The sequence below is a fragment of the Cervus elaphus genome, chromosome 11, assembly GCF_910594005.1.
Source record: "Cervus elaphus chromosome 11, mCerEla1.1, whole genome shotgun sequence".
In the NCBI taxonomy this organism is placed as follows: domain Eukaryota; kingdom Metazoa; phylum Chordata; class Mammalia; order Artiodactyla; family Cervidae; genus Cervus; species Cervus elaphus.
Window position 1 is genome coordinate 61,357,340 of NC_057825.1, and position 22,902 is coordinate 61,380,241.

The following is a 22,902-nucleotide window of genomic DNA, read 5'->3' on the forward strand; positions in this document are numbered from 1 at the left end:
GCTCAGGGCAGTGGAATTTAAGTCCTGGTTTGAGGCGATTTAAACCAGCTTTCAAAGGCCTGAGTGGAGCTGATCATTTGTGGACCTTCCTTTCTGGGTGTTCCCCCTGTCAAAACCATTTCTCCACACGGGACACACATCAGAGGGGGAAAGGGCTGTAAACCTTGAGGGCTGGCCAGCAAGGTTCAGGAAGCACAGTATTAAGAGCCGTACTTCTCTTATTCCTGTTGATTCTCCTCAAACTCCTCACACTATCCTTGCAGTTATTCATGGCAAATAAAATAATATAAATCACACTGCCTGATTCTTTTCCAGCCGCTCACAGAGTAATCACAGGCTGAAGTGCAGGTTTTCTTGCCGTGCGTTGATCAGTAAATCAGATTTTGAGCATTTATCAGCAAAAGTTAGATTTAAGCATCGTTCCTGTAATGTTTGAAAGAAAGAAGATTTGTTCCGGTGGGGACTCTGCCAATCAGTGATCTTCCAGCTTGACTCTGCTATCAATTATTGTTGCAATTATTTGTCTAGTTGGATATTTAAAATGTCATCAGAAAGAGATGATTACATATTCCAGAAAGCAAGGCATGTATAATCAGATGAACTGAATCCAGTTAAATGTAGTGCGGTACCAACCTGTCCTTCAAAGTGGAATTCTTGAGCTACCACCGAAGGCAGCAGCCTTCTGCCCGGTTTTCAGGAAGCGGATCTTAACCTTGGGACGCAGCGTGCTGCTGGGGTTGGGTGATACTCAATTATGGGAAACTTTCCAAGTCTGAAAATGGAATTGCTCCTTCAGATACACGAGAAGTGCATTTTGGGTTATCTCATTCAATTCATCTGCAAATCTATAAATAAGAAGTCCCTCTATTCTTCTTGCTTCCTGTGGATTTAAATGCCAAATCCTGATTTGTGGCAAAGTTGTCACATGTCCCTTTTCCCACTCTCTCTCTGCCTGGTGCCCAGGATCTAAGCGGTGGCAGTAGAAATTACAACTGTTTGGAAGCCAAGAAAAAGCTCCATTTCTCACTCTTCTCCAATTCCGGATATTCTCGGCCCTGCTCCATCCATCAGCCATCTCCCCACACACCTCCTCCACCACACACCCGCCTTCTGTCCACACCACCAACAGGAAACAAATACAGCTCCAATTTTTTTTTTTTTTAATGGAGGAAAAGAAACCACAACTTGAACAAATAACAAAAAAACTCCCACCAAACTGTCTACATAGAACGATCACAAATGTTCTAAATGTGTAGAAATCGACCCTTTACCAGGCCTGCCCCTTCTCTGGGCATAGAGAGTGCCCCTGAAGAATGAGATGCTAGATCCGAGAGTGTTATCCAAGCTGTCAGCCAGGAAATGTTAGTCCATCCCCATTATTAGAACCGAGTGTAGGTTCCGGAGATGTTTTCACTATTTAGGTAGGTTTCATGAATTTGAGAACTCTTGCAGGACTTTTCCTAGTTCACGTCCCAGAGAGCATGCTGAACTCTTATGATTCCAGAACCCCGTGGTGGTCAAAAGACTTTCTCACCATAATATAAAATTTTGGGGTGAGGAATCTGCTAGAAAATTCATCTCATCTGTGAGGTGGGAGTGGGGATGGGGAGAGACCTTGCAAAACACAAGAGCCCTGGGTTGTGTGTGCTGGAGCATGTGGGAGAGAGAAAGAGGTAGGGAGTGGAGCATCTAGAAAAATGACTTTTAAAAAATTACATTTCATTGAAATGGAGAAAAGATATTGTCCCTGTTGCCATCACCTCCTGTCACCTCTGTCCCTCTCCTTCTTCACCACCTGTGCTCTGGCACCTTCCTCTTGCCTGGGTTTCCCTGCCAGGCCTTGCAGCTTGGGGTGATCGGGGTCAGCTGACCACGCTGCCCTACCAGGGCGGGTAGAACTTGCTTTGAGCCTGGAAAGCAGGTCATATGCTTGTGGTGGGGGTGAGGTGGATGTGTGAAGACCACAAAGCAAGGATGCCAAGGGCCGAGTTTAGCTCTTGGGAGCTATAGAGGAGGCCTGGGGGTCTGAATGGTTTTGCTTTTCCTGGGATCCCTGCCTCATTTTTGTTTTCAGGGTGTACGTGTTTCTCTCTTGTTCTCCGGCACATCTCATAGGCAGGGGTTGGGCTTGGGCCTGGGGCTCCGGCTGGGCAGGGACATGCCAGTCATTTGGCTGGGAAGCCCCGGCCCTGCTGAGCACTCCAGGGCTTTGCACTGTCTTCCCTGCCCTCCACGGAGTGGTGCCAGGATCGAGGACAGTCGGGGGATGAGGCGTGGGCTGCTGCAGGCAGCCTCCTGCATCTGAGGCAGGGAGGCAGATGAGGTCATCCACACAGCCTTCCATGTACTTTCCAGGGCTAGCCTTATTTACCCTTTCAGTGGAGCAAAACTATGTGATCTAAAGAGGATTCCTTGAACTGAAGGACTTCGCACTGTTCCCTCTCTCTGGGCAGAAAGATGGGGCTGTAGGTAGGGGATGAGAATAGAGGAAAGTGTAGGAGATTACTAAAAAAAAAATTGAGATGATGAAGGAGAGGAAAGGCAGCCAGACTAGGTAATTGGGACCAATTCATCAGAAGGCTTAAGGAAATTTGACATCTATTGTAACTCTTCTAACTGTATAATTACGCAGCGTTTGGAAAGTGAATTATTAACTTGATTGTCCATAATGACCATTGAGTAAATATACAGTCACAGGTTGTCAACATTGTACAGTGAACTGATGGGCCAGCAGCCACTTTCAACTGGTTGTAATCATCTCCTGGGTCAAGGCTGACCTGGAGGCTCCGGGGTTAGTGAATCATTTACGGGAGAGACCTCAGCGACTCCAGGAAGGCAAGGTCCCCCTGGTCACTGCTGGGTCCTGGGCAGCTCCTTTCAGCCCAGGTCATTTAGAATCGCCCTTCAGGAAGAAAAGTCCCCTGAACAGCATGCAATTTAAGAGTATTGATTGAAGGGCTCTTTTTTGCCCAGAATGCTGCTGGGTGAGGAGAGGGTGGACAGTGTGTGAGTGGTTCTCAGAAGGCTGGACTTTAGTTGGGACCAGAAGCGGTGGACACATGAGCATCACCTGAAGCCCTGGATCCATAGTGTAAGGCGGGAGATCCTTTGCCGGCCCTGCCTTTGTCTAACCGGGGGCCTTGGTGCCCCCCGCCCCCTGAGCTCAAGTGCCCCGGCCCTAGGTGCAGGGTGGGGTGGGGGCTGGGGGTGTAATCTCAGTGGGGCCTCCTCCTGGGGAAGTCCGCAGCTCGCTCCACACAGGAGGAGCAGCCGTGTCAGCCAAGAGCCGCAGGCCATAAATGCAAAGTATGGTTTAACAAAAGCAGCTTTTGAGTGAGAAAGCTGAGTGGAGTTGTCCCAACCTGTCAACTTCAGATTTCTTTCCTCCTCCCCCATAAATCAAAAAACGGTTGGTGGGAGGGAGGGACAGAAGCGTTTCATTTTCAGATTTTGTAAGAAAATAAAATCAAATCAAAAGAACCTGTCCCACGCTGATACCTTACATGCCAGGTTTGAGCCCGAGGCAAATTTTTGTGGCCATGTAATAAGCCTCTTTAAAATGGTGACAGACCCTTGACTCTTTGCCTTGAATTACACTGATAAAAGACATTTTATTGCGTTAGAGCCGGGGCAGAAGTACAGGATGGTTCTTGCCTGGTCGGCCTCTTTGAAACCGCGTCAGCCCTGCTGGCCACATTCCCCACCGCCTGACAGGGCTGGAGTGTGATGGTGGCGGAGATCTGTGGGCTGGTGACAGAGGGGGCTTTTAGCCTGAGGGGCTTGTTAGGGAGAGGGGAGCGACTCCGTTCCTAGTGGACCTGGGAGACCTTGACGTGGGTGGCTCCGGGTCGGTCTCACGTCTGGCACTGCATAGAAAAGAGCGTAGCTGGGGCCTCATTTGCCAGGCAATCTTGGACTCAAAACAAGAAATGATCCTGGGGACTCCATTCTCATGTGGGGCCCCCTTGATGTCTATGGAAACAGGAGAGGGGGTTGTGGCCGCAATGCCCGGAGAGGCCAGGTGTCACAAACTCAGTTCTCAAGCGGACCTGTCCAGTGGGTGGAGAGGGTGGTGTGTTCTTGGCCTGGGGAGCTTGGAGGAGTCTGATAACTTCGTGTGTTCCCTCGTTGAATCATCAGGATCAGCAAGCCCGAGAACAGCCGGTGGTACCTCCCGAGTGACTGCAGATCATACACGTGGGCATCTTTTTTTTATTCAGGAAATTCTTTCCAGGTTGGTCAGTGGGATAAATACAGGATTTGAAATTGGGTAAAAAGCCAGGAAAATGAACTCTGAGGCCAAGAAAACAGGCCTCCAGTCGATAGGCTGTGTCTGCCTCTCCTTTGTTCTGTGGGGCTGTCAGAGAGGTTAGGACTGAGGCCAGGGCTTGGAGGAGGAAGGTGCTGAGCGACTGAGCCCGTGGGAGCAGAAGTCGGAGGAGCCTGTGGGCGGGCAGAGGCCTGTTTCTGAAACAAGGACTTGCTGCCGTGGGACGAGGCCTGGCCTCGAAGCCCCAGAACCCTCCTTGAGTCAATCTCACCTCAGGCGAGAGGGCAGCCTAGTTTTGTTCCTGAAGAAATGTCAGAGCCTGACCTGCTAGACCATTTTTTTTTTTTAAGTTTGTAGAGCTTTGAAGCCTTAAATTAGTTCTCATAATTTCCGAGCAGTTCTGTATTAACCATCGGACATAATAGGTTTTAATTCTGGAGAATGGCCAATTCTGGTGCTAAGGATCTCTTGGCCAGAGTTGTCACAGAGCATTAGGCCCTTAGAGTGTGCCTTCCCCCCACTTCACTGGATGTTCACACCCCATTTTACCATCCCAGGAAGGCAAGGCACTGCCTGCAAATGGCTTTAAGACGAGCGCCCAGACACTCAGCTGGCCTGAAGGGCTCTGAGGTGAGTGGTGAACGGGGGGCACAGATTGGTCCCCAGGTCGGTGGGCAGGACTCTGAGTTCCAACCCTGCCCTCACTACCTCAAGCAGGATGCCTGAGAGAACTTCCATCACCCGGGGAGGTGAGGATAACAGCTTCCTTCACCCCACAGGAGTCCTGTGAGGTCAGAATGTGAGGAAGAAGGCTTTGGGGAAAAGATAAAGCCCTGCACAGAGGCTGCAGCATACTTCCTTCTTTATTTTAGCCACACCTTGCGACATGCAGAACTTCTCCAACAAGGGATCAAACCCACACCTCCTCTGTGGACACGTGGAGTCTGAACCCCTGGACTACCAGGGAAGTCCCATGATATGCTTTATTAAGAAGGACCAGGCTTGGAGGCTTGACAAGGCCTTCCTGGGGGCACCTGTGCTTCTTTGCCCTTTTTCTTTGAAGGTTGCACACATCAGTCCTGGAAGATGAGACCAGAAAATCCTCCAGCTCTCTGGGCCTGCTCATATCCACCAACCATGCTTCTTTGCTCCAGCAGCATCGCCGCCCACATCCCGCCCACATCCTCCTCCACAAGGCCCGAGACCACCTGAAAATATCTGGGGCATTCCTATAAGTGCCAAGCTTGGTTTTCTTCAGCTTATTCTGGCATTTTCTTGAGACTGATGAAAATGGTGATGTGGAGGCATAAATTCTGTTTGTTGCGAGTTGACATAGATAAAAAAAGGCTCGGGGTGGCCCCTTCAGAGGAGTTTGGGAGTTGCATGTTCTGCTTGCTTTGATAGAGAAGTCCTTCTCTGCCCTGGCTGGTGTTATCAGAATTAAACGTTTGCTGAGCAAATGGTCAGTCTCATTGGATCCACCTTTACAGCCCAAATGCCTTCCTTCCCTCAAGGGCTTCCCAGGTGGCGCTAGTGGTAAAGAACCCGCCTGCCAATGCAGGAGACTTAGAGACTGCTTCAACCCTTGGGTTGGGAAGATCCCCTGGCGGAGGGCATGGCAACCCACTCCAGTATTTTTGCCTGGAGAATCCCATGGACAGAGGAGCCTGGCGGGCTACAGTCCATCATGTCGCAAAGAGTCGGACACGACTGAAATGACAGCACAGCACCTCATGTGAAAATGCTCGTTCCTCCAGGCATCAAATCCTGGAGAGATGCGGCTTTCCAGGTGCTGGGGCCATGATTTTCCGGCCTTTTCTTCTTTTCTCTGTGGGGTGAGTGGGGTCTGTGAATACACGTGCGTGAGGCTGGATGATTAGGGCAAAAGAAACGTGTCTGGGACTTCAGCTTCTTCATTCCTCACCCCTTCTTCTAACCACAAAGGTACTGTGGTTGAGTCCCACTTTAAGAAAGTCCAATACACACCAAATCTCATCAATGGAAACCAATAAATTAGAGGGTGATTTTTCACATTACAGAAAGATTGTTAACTTTTCAAAAGGTTTCGCCACAGGGTTCCTTTAAATAGTGAGCTCCCCCACTGAATTTAAAGTGTTTGTTTACAGATCATTAACTACTTGACAGAGAGGTTGGGGAGGGGGTGGAGGAAGAAGCACTTAAAAGGTAAAAGTGTTAGAAGCCCTGCCAATTTTCGATGAGCCTGGAAGGGTGATGAAACATCCCTGAAATTATGTCCGTTAGCAAATGTGATTCAGTTTACAGAAATTCAGTTTACACTCGGCTTTCCAGGAACCCTGCAAGTTGGCCGAGGCAGGGACCACAGGGTGCTGGGGCCTGTCTTCTCTGGTTGGGGTGGCTGGGAGAGGACTCTGGCTTCTCTCAGAGTCCTGTGTGTGCCCTCATGTACAGTGGGTGCCAGGCTCTGGCATGAGGCCGATCTTTGCCACTGGCCTTCTGGCACGGGCAACAGAGACCTTTCCCCTTGACACTTAGCCTGCATTTGTGGGAAATTTCTTCCTGGTTCTCTCTGACCTTCAGTCTCTTTGGCTCAGGACCCACCTAGGTTTCCTGCTTGAAACTCCAGACAGGTGAGCTTTGCGAGACTGTGCCCCAGGAGATTGGAAACCACCACCATCAGGCCTACACTCTGAGTCTTAAGAATTAGCCTGGGGGCCAGACCCAGCCCACACTGGCCGCATCCTGCCGGGTCATAACAGGGCATAGTTCCATCCTGGCCACCTTCTAGGATGGGCCGTAGTAGGTGTCTTACCTGTGCCCTTGATCTGGTCCCAAGGAGACTCAAGGCTCGCTTGGGATAAAAACTCATTCATCTACTCCAGTCCTCTTTTTCTAAAGATGAGAAAACTTAGGCCCAGTAAGGGGAAGTGCTTTACTCAAAGTCACATAGCTGGTGAATGGCAGAGTTAGGATTGAAGAGCTTAAATTCCTGATTTTATTCTAGCGGTCTCTATAGAGGAATGAGCCCCTAACATCCTACAGGAAGAAAGGAATCTGGAGAGAGATTCAGGGTACCCATGAAGGAACCCATTGGGCAAGGCCTCTTTAAAAGTTGTTTCCCAATTCCCCCAAATAACCTGAAAAATAATCTCGGGTAGAGGCAAGTGCACACACACACATGCATGCACATGTGCGCGCGTGTATACACACACACACGCACACACACACACACTCTCCCTCACATCCCACCACACACAAACAGATTCCTCCATATAAGGACTCAGAGCGGGAATAGGGTTACCCCCGCCCTCCCCAGGGCTTTGAAGAGAAGAAAGCAGGGAAATTTGGGGGAAGGTCAAGCTGATGATTGAAGAGACACAGCAGTATAAGAAAATCTTGCATTTCTTGCACAGTCGTTTGTTGAAAATGTGTCAGCAAGTACAAGCCCATCTGAAACTAGCAATGATACATCTGAAATAGATTATTTAAGCCGGGGAGGTGGTATTGCGAGGAAGAACATGGCCATCAGCACTTGTTTGGCTGACTCAGAGGAATAAAACACAGTGAATTCTGCCTTGGCAGACCACCCACCATTCATCAGGGGGAAAAACAATCAAGGTGAGGGGGGTGGGGCAGGAACAAAACAGGACAGATGAACTTTCATAGATTCACCAGCATCCACATGGCTGCAACCATTATTGTAAGAAAATGTGATGTTTGAAAATAAGTTGTGAAAGCTGAATCCTTCACAAAAGTCCCGAGAGTTTATTTATTTAGATGCCCATATCCTCTTTTGTCAACTGAGTGGGTTTGTCCATAATATGTTGATTTAAATATACTACCTGTTGAGCCCTGTTTGCTCTGTGTATACCTTGAGCTTTGCTTCTCTCTGGGCATTCACACTTGCCTTTTCTTTTACCTAGAAAGTCCTTCCTCTTGACTCTCCAGGTCTAGTCCCTAAGTTACCTCTTCCCCAGAGCCACTGTCCCATCTTCCAAAATTGCTTTGAATTTCCATTGCAGTTGATCTGTACCTGTCTTGTGACACACATTCTACTTTGGAGCGTAGCGATTCGTTTCCAGGTCTATCTTCTCTACTAGACGCAGTTTCCTGTAGGGAAGTCTGTGTCTGAGTTGTCTTTGCTTTGCCCACAGAGGTAGCCCATTGCTTTGTGCATTATAGGCACTCAGTAAATAGTTGTTGAATGAATGTGTCAAAGAATGAATGAATGGAATTTAGACTGGGTACACACATTTTGCATAGTGAGGTATACAGTTAAACAAAGGAAAAAAAAAAACTGTCGTATAAGATGATTTGTCTTTTTATGCAGCTGCCCTTCCAGTCTCCTCAAGAAGTTCCACGATTCTAAGGGAAGAGCTTAAAATGTAATAAAAATTTATCTAATTCACGATCAAGTGAAAATACTTTGGGCCTAGAGCCAAAGAATATTATTGGAATGAACTTTTTTCAACACCCTAAATTTAACCAGCTGGAATTCTTTTTTTAAGTACCATCCTATTCAACCTTTTGAAATGAAGGATTTGCCTTTTAGTGGGAAATCTGCATTTCAACACAAAGATGGAACAACACAATGTCTTTGGCTTACTTATTCTTCTGAAAAGCAAGCTCATTTTTTTTTTTTTATGAATTATATGCTTTGCTTATGTTAAAGACACAGATTGCAGAAAATTCTGTTTAGGCCTGACAGATTGGTGGCTTGCATTTTTTGCATTTTTATAGATAAAGGGGCATGAAAGATGTCATCTCTTCTCCCCACTGATAGAGTGGATGCCTAGGGTGAGAACTCTTAACAGGTGAAATTAGTAACATGTTGTTTAGATAATCAAGGCTCTGAGATGAAAGAATTGGTTTAAAAAAGGGTGGGGGAAAGAGTTTTTAAGTGAGTGATTGATGAGATTAAAGTCACCGGTGAAGTATCTAGGAATACAAGGACCATGAACAAGCTTCAGCAAAGAAATTCTATCAAGTGATGTCTGTTGAATTCTTGTTTGCTTTTGATTGTACAGAGCGTCACGAGTTGGTAAAATCTTAGCTAGTGAAAAAGCATAGTGATGGGAGACGCGCTCACATAAATGCTCATTTCTAGAACAAAAGGGAATGCAATTTTGACAATATCAGAAGGTTAATTAAGAAGTCTGTGAGCAGTGATAAAGCTGGCACATTTTCAGTCAGACTGACACAACTCAAGACACAGGTATTGCTAATGTTGGCTCTATAATATTATATTATACAAACTATAACATACATACTCTAGTAAGTCACAGGATCTGAGAGATGAGGGCGGGCATCTGTCCTAAACAGAGTCAGGAGATAGAAGGACATTCAGTGGATTTGCTTTCAGTTAGATAAAGAAGCCTCTATCCTAGACTAGCTGCACTGTAGTTATTTTTGTGATTTAGATGCAGTAATATTACTAGAACTAGAATGAGTTCATTCATGGAACTTTACAAACTTTCAGGATGCATTTTTAGTGTAGTCTGTAATTTGGCTATTGGCTGGGGGTGGAGAAGAGACTTGAGAATGCTGGAGCTGGAAGGGACAGGTAGGGTCCTTTATTTTGGCCTGTCACCAGTAGAGAGATTCTTCCCCATCATAGTGGACTGTCATCCATTCTTTTCATGAAGACCCAAGGTGAGTGGGAGGTCATATTTCACAGGGTGGCCCTTCCTCTTGGGGATAGCTCTACTCCCGTGCTTCATCTTGTTAGGAAAACAGGGAAATTATCTAGAAATGTGTGTTTAAGAAAAGAAGTACATAGATGCACATATACATTTTAGCGAACAGCAAACATCCATACATGTATGTACTTCTCTAGAGAGGCCTGGGTTTTCAAATCTTGATAAAAGTTGGCACCTGGAGCAGTCATGCAGTGCTTTGGAAATGTTGCCTTGTGCTCGGCTGTTTCCACCCATTTGTACATCAGCAGAATTACTTGTTGATTGGTAGACAGTGATGTGGCTATATGACATACCCAGGGATTCGTTTTAGAAACCAATAGCAGGTCAATAGTAAAGGAATCTTTGAGATGTTCTTGAGGAAACCTAGAACTTGATTTAATGGTCTTCAATTCCAGGGATGTCCCACCTGGCTTATAGCACTTTCTGTCAAAAGTTGGTCCCGATGCACATAGAAATGTAAAGTGACCCATGCATAACACTCAGTCAAAACCATTCCCAATTCAGTGCAGATTTTTAATGAGACCTGAAAAAAATAAGATTCATTATTTGTTATTTAGCCATAAGGAACCATTGCAACCTAATGATGCATAAGGTCCCTGGGGAAGGAAACAGCAACCCACACCAGTATTCTTGCCTGGGAAATCCCGCGGACAGAGGAACCCAGCGGGCTACATTCCATGGAGTTCCAAAGAGTCAGATATGACTTAGTAACTAAACAATAACAACAACCCAATGTTTAAGGCATTTCTGAGGCTCTAAATGGAAATGCTGGGTCTGAAGAGATTTTATGCAACAGAACAGGTTAAAGTGCCTTTCACCAGAGGAGTACAAGGCATATGAAAAGATTGATTCAGAAGAGGGCCACATATTTGCAAGTCCAGAAAGGGAAACAGGAGTCCAGTGCTGGCTGCATTACACCATGCAGAGTGCCACAGCTGCACTCACAAACATTTCCACTTTTGTGGAAGCAGTGAGGACATCATCTGCCTGACAAAAGCTGGTTTGGAAGTTACACAAAGAGCGTTCCCTGTTTGAGTCTGGGCCTGTTCCTGATCAGTGAGGGAGGCTGGAACCTTGGACTCCACATGGAGGGACCCTTAGGAATTTCCCAAGCTTGCTCTGGTCCTAAAAGAGGTGAGTTCCAGACAACCTCATAGCCAGTGGATCTCTGCCAGGAGAACATCAAAGCTTCCAGCTTCCATACCTCCCCTTACCCTAAGACAGTGCTTATGAAACTGGATTGTACAGATTAATCCCTGGGAGTGCTTACTAAACATAGGTCTTTGTATTCCACTCCCCCTCTCCCCATTAACCCAGTTTTTGATTTAGTAAGTCTAAGGGCCTGTGACTTCGCATTTCTAAACAAGTTCCCAGGTGATGCTGATGCTGGGCTTGGCCCTGCACTTTGAGAACCACTGCCCTGAGAGGACCACTGAAGAAATAAAGGGAGCAACAGGTAAACTGCCCACTTCTCTGCCAGCCAGCTGAGCCCACCTCCCCCTGGGGAGAATGAAAATGTGGGTGGGAGGAGAAGAGGCCTTGGGGGGCAGAGCTGCTGGTTGAAGGTGATGCTGAGACGCATTAATTGTGAGACTCCACTCTGCCTAAACCATGATGAAATAATTGAAAGCATCATAGCAAAAAGTTAAGCCCTAGGGAGTCTATTAACAATTTAGCATTTCCAGTTCCTGTGGGGATGTTGATTCTGCTTACCAAGGAGAATGTGTTTAGAGACGTGTTTGGTGGGAGAGGCTGCACAATCAGCTGGGGCTGCCAGTTGCCTTTCGTTCGTCACTCTTCGTGGGGGAAGAGAAATGCAAATATGAGTCTCTCTCACGAAGTCAGAAGCTTGTTTGGCTCATAGGAATGGTTTTGTTTCTCTTCTATTGGCTGATTCTCAGGGGAAGCAGAGGTAGAGGATGACAACAGTGGGGGTGAGCCAAGAGGCGCAGGAAGCAGATCAGGTGTTGTTTTCTAATTTTGAAACCAAGTTAGTTCATTCAGACTGTTCGAAAGGCCCACTCAACACCTCTGGGCTGGACTCTCCTCCAAGAGCGGTTATTCTTCCCAGTGGCTCAAAAGAAAGAGATCCCTCCTCACTGGTACTTCTTGGGCAGTGCAGAACATGATGGGAACCACAAGAGGGAAGGAGAGAGATGGATATCCCAGAAAAGAGCCCTGGATGGACAGTCGGGAGACTAATTCTGATCTTCACTTTGTGGTTAACCATCAGTCTAGCTATGGGCCAGTCACTTCATTTCTCAAGGCCTCAGTTTCCCCATCTACAAAATGAAGGCATTAGACTTGATGATATCTAAGGTTTTTTACAATTCAGAAACCAAAACCAAATCATGGTGCCAGGTACTCAGAGACTTTCCTTGGTGAGGCCTCACTTCGCGCTGTGGCCTAGTGTTATGGGGAACTGGGCCAGAAGCTTGGTTTGCTCTAGGCCAGTGGGTTAGTAGAGGAGTTTGCCAACAAGAGATGCATGCAATTGGTTAGGCCTGGACAAGGTTAACGGTTCTCCGGTTTCTTACTGGAGGTCTAGTCGAGGCACCAAATGGTTGCTTCCCAGAGTCAGGGGCGGGGAATATGAAATGAGATTCTATCCCCATGTGAACATCCAAGTACCTTGTTGTTCTCATGTTGGGGTCATAGTACCCAGATGTCTGGGTCTCCTAAGAAACGGATTTCAGTCTTGGTGACAAACAAATTTATTCAATAGCTGAGGCAAGAACAAGTGCATAAATGCATTCTCAGATTTCTCATTGAAAAACGCTATGACTAAATCTGTAGTTAATTTCACCCTCACCTCTCAATTCATGGAATGTAAGCAGTTGGATGAAGACATGCTTGTTTTCTAAGTCCAGTCTTCTGCTCTTGCTGGTTCATTTTGTGGTATTTGTGTTTTTTGGGGGGGTCAGAGAGGAGGACTTGCCTCTGTAGGTGGTCCTAGGCAGCCTCCCTGGGCAGGCCAGGTACCAACAGATTTAAGAGCTTCCACGAGCACCACGCCATTGTTACCCACCAGGCTCCTCAGGAAAGGAAACCTTGTGCTGCTTGCCCTGGCTGTTCTTGGCAGTGGGATCTATAGGAGAACAGGATGTATTTTACACTTGAGACCTGCTATCCTAGAGTATAACAACAACTCTTCTAAGTGCTCTTCATATTAAGCTAATGGAAAACATACTCTGTTTACTCACCATCCAAGTCTGTTTTTCTTCTCTGCTGCCTCCCCCAATCACCTCAAACTCCAAGCCTCTAGAGCCCATGGAGTGCCCCTGCTCCGCCCCTCTCCTCCACTCTGTCTCAAGATTGACCTGTCCATGCTCGGTTAAGCTCAAGGTGGGCTTGCAAAAGCTAGGAACTCACCATATAAACCATACAATCCCCAGGTTGCGCAAACCCAATATTTTTCTCACAAAAATCTCAGTGCTAGAAATGCTTCGTTTATGGCTAGATTTATGTTTATTAGTGTGAGCAGTCATTTTTCCTCACCAGCCTCCTCACCACTCCACTGCAGCCCAGTGCAGTGGAATAGAGAAGGTGGGCCACTCTTTCTGGGTGCTGCTGTCTTTGGAATGCTGGTTGTCTCCTAGTCACTGAGTGGCAGGATTCCTTATCCTTAAGGTGAGGATTTGGCCAAATTACCTTAACCTCAGAAGTCTAGTCTTTACGTTGCTTTGTGCTATAAGAAGACATGCCCATATGAGATACTCCATGGATAGAATTCCAAGTCCTGAGATGCCCACGGTTTCCCTATCATTGAAGGTGCTAAATACAGCAGGGGAAGTGTAGGACAGGGAAGGCAGAGTGGAACTCTATTCCAGAAGGAAAGAGTCACAAATCCACTCATTTTCTGTTACCATATTGTTTTTTGCTTGAGCTTGTCTATAAGTAAAGTAAATGTATGCATGTAAACCAGCCTTGCAGATAACCTCCCCATGTTACCAGCCTGCCAATCATACTAGCAATTTCCTTTTGCTGTTCACATATCTCTTTTAAGACAATAATCAGACTACCAAATGAACCAAGGAACACTCCCTCTCCTACCCCTTACCTAAAACATCAACTCCCTTCCCTTTTGTCAAAAAGACCAAAATTAAAAACAGAACTGTGGGAAAGAAGTCACCACTGTTCATTTGATACAGGCCTTGGGCCTGTTCACTATCTGCAAGGCTGTTGTAATGATGTTAATCTATTTTAATGGAACTGAAATGTGATATCCTGTGGTTTACAATGCACATTGTTTATAGCTTTCATGCTTGATTTTGGGTTTCTTTCACAGATAAACTTCTGCACTGGAGGGGCCTCTCCTCCCCTCGTTCTGCACACGGAGCTCTAATCCCCACGCCTGGGATGAGTGCAGAATATGCCCCGCAGGGTATTTGTAAGTTGAGCATTATTTTCTTCTACAAATGTCCATGTGTGTAGAGATGAGAGTTGCTGGAAATTACCCTTATGTTTTAAGTACTGAACGGAGTTACTTCCAAAATACCTTGGCATCTGCATATGTGTATCCCATTTCTCACTTGGCACCTGGCTCCCCCAGGTCATTCAGCCCCAGTGACTTTTTTCCTTCCCCCTTTTCTTTTCCTCCTTACTGAGGGCATGAGGCTGACAGCAGCTCCTCCCTATCGGTCTCCTCCCCAGGGTCTTGTGTGGCTCCATGACTGGTGACTGCATAGGTCTGTTCAGGGCCCATTTTATTGCTGGGCATTCACCCTCATGGCCTCATTTAGAGGACTTTGAATTTACTCCATGACATGTGTCTGTAGCAGAGCCCATTACCAGAAAGAACTCAGTTCAGAGTTACTGTAGAGGTATCCTCATGCATATTATATATGCGTGTGTTTTTAAACATGGTATACTTTTATATATGCATGGTACATTACATATGTAATTTCTACTTGTTTTTCTCCTAGTTTCAGAGAAAAATGCCCAGCATTGTTGCTAAAATTCAAAGATACCACCCCGCACCCCCACCATCACTATCACTATCACTGTCCAGTTATTGGTTCAAGCCAACTTTTATAGTGGGGACCTTCTTGTGAAATTTAGATTTGTATGTTTATAAAGATGTTTCTGAAAGATGTTGTTTTAAAAGGTAATACAGTTTGCTTCCCTCTGTTGGAATACATGGTATGAGTCATGCATGGCTAAAAAGTCTGATGGGGAGAGGGTGAGGGCCTGGGGCTTGATTCTACCCCAAACACAAAAAAGTAGGCTCAAGAAGAAAAGAAATGTGCCGTCTAATTTGTATTTAAGGCAACCATTGTTATTTTGAAAGTAAATGAAAAAAATAAAGAGCCAGGAGTTGGGGCCTTCAAGGTGGCTGGTTTTCAGATAGGAGGTCAGCTAGACCCAGTCTTCTTGTGAATGGTGTTTGCAGGGCAGGGCCTACAGCCTGAGAACAAACTGGAAGCTGGTTGTTTATTTTTATTAACTCCTAGGTAATTCTAGCTAACAAAGAGTTATTGTATGAAATTTCACAAGCCCTGAGGTCCTGAGGGCTGGGTGGTGCAGGGGTTAAAAGCACCTCCTCCCCCACACCGCCCCAACCTAGCTAGGCTGAAGCCTGGGTTAGGTCACTGGTTGCAGAGAACTCGGGGGGTTGGACTCAAGGTGTCAAGTGCCTCCTTGCTGACGGGGTGGGGAGAGCTGTCCTCGTTCTGCTGGGGGTGCCTGCCTGGGGCCTGTCGTTGGCTGTGGGAACAGAGTCCTGGGAGTGAAGGGAGGAGAAGAGAGTGGGGCATGGAGGGGAGGGTGGAGTGCGGGCCCAGGGGCTGCTGCCTGGGAAACAGGCTCCTTCTCTCTCTCCGGCTTCATCCTCCTGAAGGCAGGGAGTTTGATCTGAGGGGATGGGAAACTAGGAATCTTCTAGTTTGCTGGTGCCCACGCTGGCGGGGCCAGTTTACAAGTGACCAGAATGAGGTATGTGGGAGTGGGTGGTAGGGATCCAGGAAGTCCTAGGGCAGAACTGATCCGCACCCCACTCGGCTGCCTTAACCATCTGCCCTAGGCTTTCAGAGCATTTAGCACTTATGCTGTGGCCTCCTGGCTGTGTGGACCATGGTCCAGGGCCTTAAAATCACCTGCTTTTGCTTTCCTCTAACCGGGGTCTCCCCTTGGCCTGAGAAGGCCCGGATCCTGGATTCCAGTCTTTCCTCCAAAAGCCCTTGTGGGTGTGTAATGTGCAGTTAGTCATCGTGTTAGGTAACTAGTCAAGCCTAGGAATAAAGAAGACTCACATTCATGTTGGACATGATAGTTTACAGAGAGCTTTTATATACATTTGGCATTTGAGCCTCACAATTCTTTAAGGTACTGTTTTTACACTCATTTTACAGACAGGGGCTTCCCTGGTGATCAGAGGGTAAAGGAATCTGCCTGCAATGCAGGAGACCCAGGTTCCATCCATGGGTTGGGAAGATCCCCTGGAGAAGGGAATGCCAACCCACTCCAGTATTCTTGCCTGGGAAATCCCGTGGACAGAGGAGCCTGGCGGGCTACAGTCCATAGTCACAAAGAGTCAGACACGACTGAGCAACTAACACTACAGATAGGAAACCTAAGACTTGAAGAAATTAAATGACTGTCCTAGAGCTACCAGCCAGTAAATAGAGCCAGAGTCCCTCATCAGAATTTGCTCTTCTAAATTATAACTGCTGAGCATTGGTAACAAACTGGAAATGGGGTCATTCCTTCCTATACAATAAAATGAAATAAAGTAAAAGCTGTAGGTGAGCTAATAGCTCATTTTAACCGTTGTGATACCTCAGAGTTCGTCTGCTCGAGGCCAGATCTCCATTTATTGCTCTAAATCAAAACAATCCCCCTGAATGCCCAATGAGGCTCTCAAATTGAGAAGTTGATTTTCATCAGAGTAAATGAAGAATATTATTATATTTTACACGTCAATAAATCAATGTAGCCCTAATTTTGCCACGCAGGAAATCAATTCTGGTCTTTCTAAACCATCAAAGATGTTATGAACAAAGTAATTTCACAAATTATGGCAAGTAACACATTTATTGATGACTGCAGTTTAGGAATTTAGAGTCTGTGAGCACTGTAATATAATATGGTGCACTGGCATGAGCCGAGTGAAATACAGATTATATGGTGAGCCTGTGATGCATCATTCGCTATTAGTGGACTGGTAATAATTACTAGTTTCAAAGCAGCTCTTTCCATGTAATCTTTAGTCTCAATCGTAACAGCCCTTCTCATTGACATTACGATTACACTAGCTGCCCTCATGATCTAGAATATCTAGTTGATGGGAATACTAAAATGCGGTAGTGAAAACTGTATGTTGTGTGCTCATTATAAGATAAAATGCCATTTTCTCTGACCTGATGTATGAGAGAGAGGGGAGGGTAAAAGCCCAGTGTTAACATACTGTAGCATGATCACACTGGCTCTGAAAACAAAATTTGAGAAAGCTCAGGGCAGCAAAATAAAATGGACTTTCCTCATTTAAGCCTTTTCAAAGAGACCCAGATGAGATCCTTAATGGAGTGCTATAGGTTTTGGAATTTATTCATGGTGCCTGCAAAACCAGCACTGCTAATTATAGGTCCAGTCCTGGGTTTCAATAGAATATTATAAGGTAAAATACTATTTAAAGGCATTGGTAGTGATGAAAGTGTTAAGGACTTGCTTCAGCTGACAAATCTCCTTTTTACTTACCCAATTCAGATTGTCAGGCTAAATGTATGATAATAACACAGAGTCCTAGAGAGGCAAAGGAGAAAGCCACAGAGGGTCACGGTAGTTGGAACCAGATAGTTTTTTTCCTGCCTATTTAGGACCCAAGTCATTGTTCAACAACAACAAAAAATTTATGAAAATACTCTCAATGATGCTTTTTATTTCTCTTTGAAGCGAGGAGGCAAACAAAAATAGACAGATAATGTGATACTAATGTCAGCGTTTTCTTTCAAAATCTTTCTGCCTTTTTTTTTTTTTTCCTCCTTCCACATTAGGCAAATGTTTGAAACCTAATTTTGGTATCTTATCATCTAATCTTGTTAAGGAGATTTACCCAGGAGTGGGATATATTGAGTGAGATTATAAATGCATTGTAAAGTAAATTACAAGGTCAGGGCCGGGAGTCCACTATTCAGACAAGTGCTTGAGTGAGGCTGGCTTGTTTTGGAATACGAGTGTTTGGGGCTTCTGAGAAGATGCTGCCAGCTTCTCTTTCTGACTGGCTAAATGGAGGAATCATAATTGATTAATTCCTCATTCCTACTCTTTTAACTCCATGGTGAATTTTTCCCCTTTTCAAAAGTTACTGACAAATACTATCTGTGATCCTGTCTGACTCTTTGTGACCCTATGGACTGTAGCCCGCCAGGCTCCTCTGTCCATGGGATTCTCCAGGCACGAATACTGGAGTGGGTTGCCGTGCTCTCCTCCAGGGGATCTTCCCAACTCTTAAAAGGGGGAACCTAAGAATATGTCCCGCTTGTGTTTTAAGTGTCTTTTCTTGAAATTCCTGGGAAGTTACTGATGTTTCTCATCCTAGTCCTTGGGCCACCAGCATCTGTGCCCTTCTAAACGCTGAGATGACTGGTAAACTGTTAGTGACTCCCTTGATTTATATGTTTTTTTAATTTAGCTAGCTCCAAAAAAGAATGATTGGGAAGTCAAGCTGGCCCCTTCTTTGCCACGGCGGCATTTCCCACTCTCGGGTTCTTTTCAGCGAGAGAGAAATAATGTGACTTAAGCAGGGCCCCTCTCCAGACGGCTTGGCGACTGGCCAGAGAGTTGACTAGCTGAACTGTATCTTTCTGTTTCTTTCTCAACTGGAGCTGAGGCTCAGCCGAGGGCGCAGGATGTTGTATAATTTGGTTCACGTTGTTAGCCTCTCAAAATAATGAGGAGGAGGCCAGAGTAGCATTTCTCAGCCTGCTGCCCGTCATGGTGCTGGCTGCTTTAACTGTTCTTCAGTTCGGATGCCGTGTCTGCTTAAGTTGGCACCAGACACTCCTCCTAACTTCTCTAGACTTGCATTTGTTTGACTTGGGGGGACAACTCCTGAAGATTTGATACGGCCCATTGGTTAAGTCTGAATTAAATTTCTCTTTTGAGATTTTTTTGCAGCATCCCTTGAGATAAACATGGGAATCCCCACGGGGTGTTATGGAACCAGAATTAGGACTCACTGCCCCTCACACAGGCTGGGATGTGAGATGTTACTAGTCTCTCTTCCACGTAATTATTTCACAAGGACCTTCTCATGTTTAACAATATCAACAACTAGTGTGTTTCAGGAGAAGATTAAAAGCATTTCTAGGGCCATAGAGAATTGTAATGAGTTAACCTTCTCTTTTTTGATATCTCCATGAAATGATTGCCTATTTACAAAGTTTACCTGCCACCCAGGGGGTTTTAGGAAGCAGGAGAGTTTCCCTTAGGTCACCTTGTCCAAGTTCCTCACTTCATGGAGGAGGAAACAGAAACACAGAGATGAAATGGCTTGCCCCAAAAAACACAGCTGGTGAACGATTGGAAAATTCAGAAGATAGTTGTTGAACTTCCCTAGAATGTAGGAATCCTCATCCTCGAGCTTGGATTGGTCTAGGTTTTTCTTCTTTAAAGACTGGATTTAAAATGCTTAGCACTGAGTCAAATGGCAGGAAGACTGCTTTGACAGTCCCAATTGACAGCACCAATCCCCAGATGTACCAGCCCAATCTAGGCACAGGGGATAGGATCAGTGAGGGCTTAGGCCTTGGGGTTGACAGCTGGGGGCAGGGAAGGCTGGAGGTGGAACATAAATAAGCAATTGCTGATGCCCTCCTCGGTGATTAAACATTGATGTTGGTGTTGTATTATTTTGCAGGTAAAGATGAGCCCAGCAGCTACACATGTACAACTTGCAAACAGCCATTCACCAGTGCATGGTTTCTCTTGCAACACGCACAGAACACTCATGGATTAAGAATCTACTTAGAAAGCGAACACGGAAGTCCCCTGACCCCGCGGGTTGGTATCCCTTCAGGACTAGGTGCAGAATGTCCTTCCCAGCCACCTCTCCATGGGATTCATATTGCAGACAATAACCCCTTTAACCTGCTAAGAATACCAGGATCAGTATCCAGAGAGGCTTCCGGCCTGGCAGAAGGGCGCTTTCCACCCACTCCCCCCCTGTTTAGTCCACCACCGAGACATCACTTGGACCCCCACCGCATAGAGCGCCTGGGGGCGGAAGAGATGGCCCTGGCCACCCATCACCCGAGTGCCTTTGACAGGGTGCTGCGGTTGAATCCAATGGCTATGGAGCCTCCCGCCATGGATTTCTCTAGGAGACTTAGAGAGCTGGCAGGGAACACGTCTAGCCCACCGCTGTCCCCCGGCCGGCCCAGCCCTATGCAAAGGTTACTGCAACCATTCCAGCCAGGTAGCAAGCCGCCCTTCCTGGCGACGCCCCCCCTCCCTCCTCTGCAATCCGCCCCTCCTCCCTCCCAGCCCCCGGTCAAGTCCAAGTCGTGTGAGTTCTGCGGCAAGACGTTCAAATTTCAGAGCAACCTGGTGGTGCACCGGCGCAGCCACACGGGCGAGAAGCCCTACAAGTGCAACCTGTGCGACCACGCATGCACGCAGGCCAGCAAGCTGAAGCGCCACATGAAGACGCACATGCACAAGTCGTCCCCCATGACGGTCAAGTCGGACGACGGCCTCTCCACCGCCAGCTCCCCGGAACCGGGCACCAGCGACCTGGTGGGCAGCGCCAGCAGCGCGCTCAAGTCCGTGGTGGCCAAGTTCAAGAGCGAGAACGACCCCAACCTGATCCCGGAGAACGGGGACGAGGAGGACGAGGAGGACGACGAGGAAGAGGAGGAAGAGGAGGAAGAGGAGGAGGAGGAGCTGACGGAGAGCGAGAGGGTGGACTACGGCTTCGGGCTGAGCCTGGAGGCGGCGCGCCACCACGAGAACAGCTCGCGGGGCGCGGTGGTGGGCGTGGGCGACGAGGGCCGCCCCCTGCCGGACGTCATGCAGGGCATGGTGCTCAGCTCCATGCAGCACTTCAGCGAGGCCTTCCACCAGGTCCTGGGCGAGAAGCATAAACGCGGCCACCTGGCCGAGGCCGAGGGCCACAGGGACACTTGCGACGAAGACTCGGTGGCCGGCGAGTCGGACCGCATAGACGATGGCACTGTTAACGGCCGCGGCTGCTCCCCGGGTGAGTCGGCCTCGGGGGGTCTGTCCAAAAAGCTGCTGCTGGGCAGCCCCAGCTCGCTGAGCCCCTTCTCCAAGCGCATCAAGCTCGAGAAGGAGTTCGACCTGCCTCCCGCCGCGATGCCCAACACGGAGAACGTGTACTCGCAGTGGCTCGCCGGCTACGCAGCCTCCAGGCAGCTCAAAGATCCCTTCCTGAGCTTCGGAGACTCCAGACAATCGCCTTTCGCCTCCTCATCGGAGCACTCCTCGGAGAACGGGAGCTTGCGCTTCTCCACGCCGCCCGGGGAGCTGGACGGAGGGATCTCGGGGCGCAGCGGCACGGGAAGTGGAGGGAGCACGCCCCATATTAGTGGTCCGGGCCCGGGCAGGCCCAGCTCAAAAGAGGGCAGACGCAGCGACACTTGTGAGTACTGTGGGAAAGTCTTCAAGAACTGTAGCAATCTCACTGTCCACAGGAGAAGCCACACGGGCGAAAGGCCTTATAAGTGCGAGCTGTGCAACTATGCCTGCGCCCAGAGTAGCAAGCTCACCAGGCACATGAAAACGCATGGCCAGGTGGGGAAGGACGTTTACAAATGTGAAATTTGTAAGATGCCTTTTAGCGTGTACAGTACTCTGGAGAAACACATGAAAAAATGGCACAGTGATCGAGTGTTGAATAATGATATAAAAACTGAATAGAGGTATATGAACACCCCCTCCCTCACTCCCACCTGCCACCTCCTTTTTTCACCACTCCCCGCCCCCCCTTCCCCATCGCCCTGCAGCCCCACAACCTGTAGGATTTTTTTCTAGTCCCATGTGATTTAAACAAACAAACAAACAGAAGTAACGGAAGCTAAGAAAATGAGAGTGCTTGTCACCAGCACACCTGTTGTTTTTTTTTTTTTTTCTTTTTTTCTTTTTCTTTTTTTCCTTTATGTTCTCACCGTTTGAATGCATGATCTGTATGGGGCAATACTATTGCATTTTACGCAAACTTTGAGCCTTTCTCTTGTGCAATAATTTACATGTTGTGTATGTTTTTTTTTTTTTTTTTTCTTTTTTAAACTTAGACAGCATGTATGGTATGTTACGGCTATTTTAAATTGTCCCCGATTCGTTGCTGAGAAAACACCGTTGCTGTTTCCAGTTCCGTTCTGAGAGAAAAAGAGAGAGAGAGAGAAAAGACCATGCTGCATACATTCTGTAATACATATCATGTACAGTTTTCTTTTATAACGTGAGGAGGAAAAACAGTCTTTGGATTAACCCTCTATAGACAGAATAGATGGCACTGAAAGAAAATCTCTACACGGTAAATGTCTGTCTCTAAAGGGTTAAATATTATCAATTGGAGAGGAAGAAAAGGCCTTGAATTGACAAATTAACAGAAAAAAAGTTTATTCTCTCATTTGGTTTTAAAATATGAGTGCCTTGGATCTATTAAAACCACGTTGATGGTTCTTTCTACTTGTTATAAACTTGTAGCTTAAATCAGCATTGGGTGAGGTAATAAACCTTAGGACCTAGAGTATAATTCTATATTGTATTTCTCACAACAATGGCTACCTAAAAATATGACCCGTTGTCCTAGTTAATCATCATTTTCCCTTTCGTTTAATCTTGTAAGCAAAACTGATTATACCAGTATAAAAGCTATTTTGCTCCTGGTGAGAGCTTAAAAAAAAATGGGCTGTTTTGCCCAAAGTTTTATTTTTCTTAACTGATGATTAAATTGAATGTGCAACGTGCAAAGGCCCTGAAACATGATTAAAT

General features: G+C 46.8%; 1 protein-coding gene across 6 annotated transcripts in view; it reads left to right on the top strand.

Annotated features, from left to right (window-relative positions):
* Positions 1-22,902, top strand: part of BCL11A (BAF chromatin remodeling complex subunit BCL11A) — a 99,160-nt gene that overhangs the window by 69,128 nt on the left and 7,130 nt on the right. For 2 of the 6 annotated variants that reach the window (XM_043917940.1, XM_043917941.1), the window contains exons 3-4: positions 14,237-14,338; positions 19,805-21,547. In XM_043917940.1, the coding sequence (XP_043773875.1) occupies positions 14,237-14,338; positions 19,805-21,547 (1,845 nt within the window). Of the gene's footprint in view, positions 1-14,236; positions 14,339-19,804; positions 21,828-22,902 lie in introns of all 6 variants that reach the window. The other 4 variants (XM_043917937.1, XM_043917942.1, XM_043917938.1 and 1 more) reach the window with 4 other exon arrangements.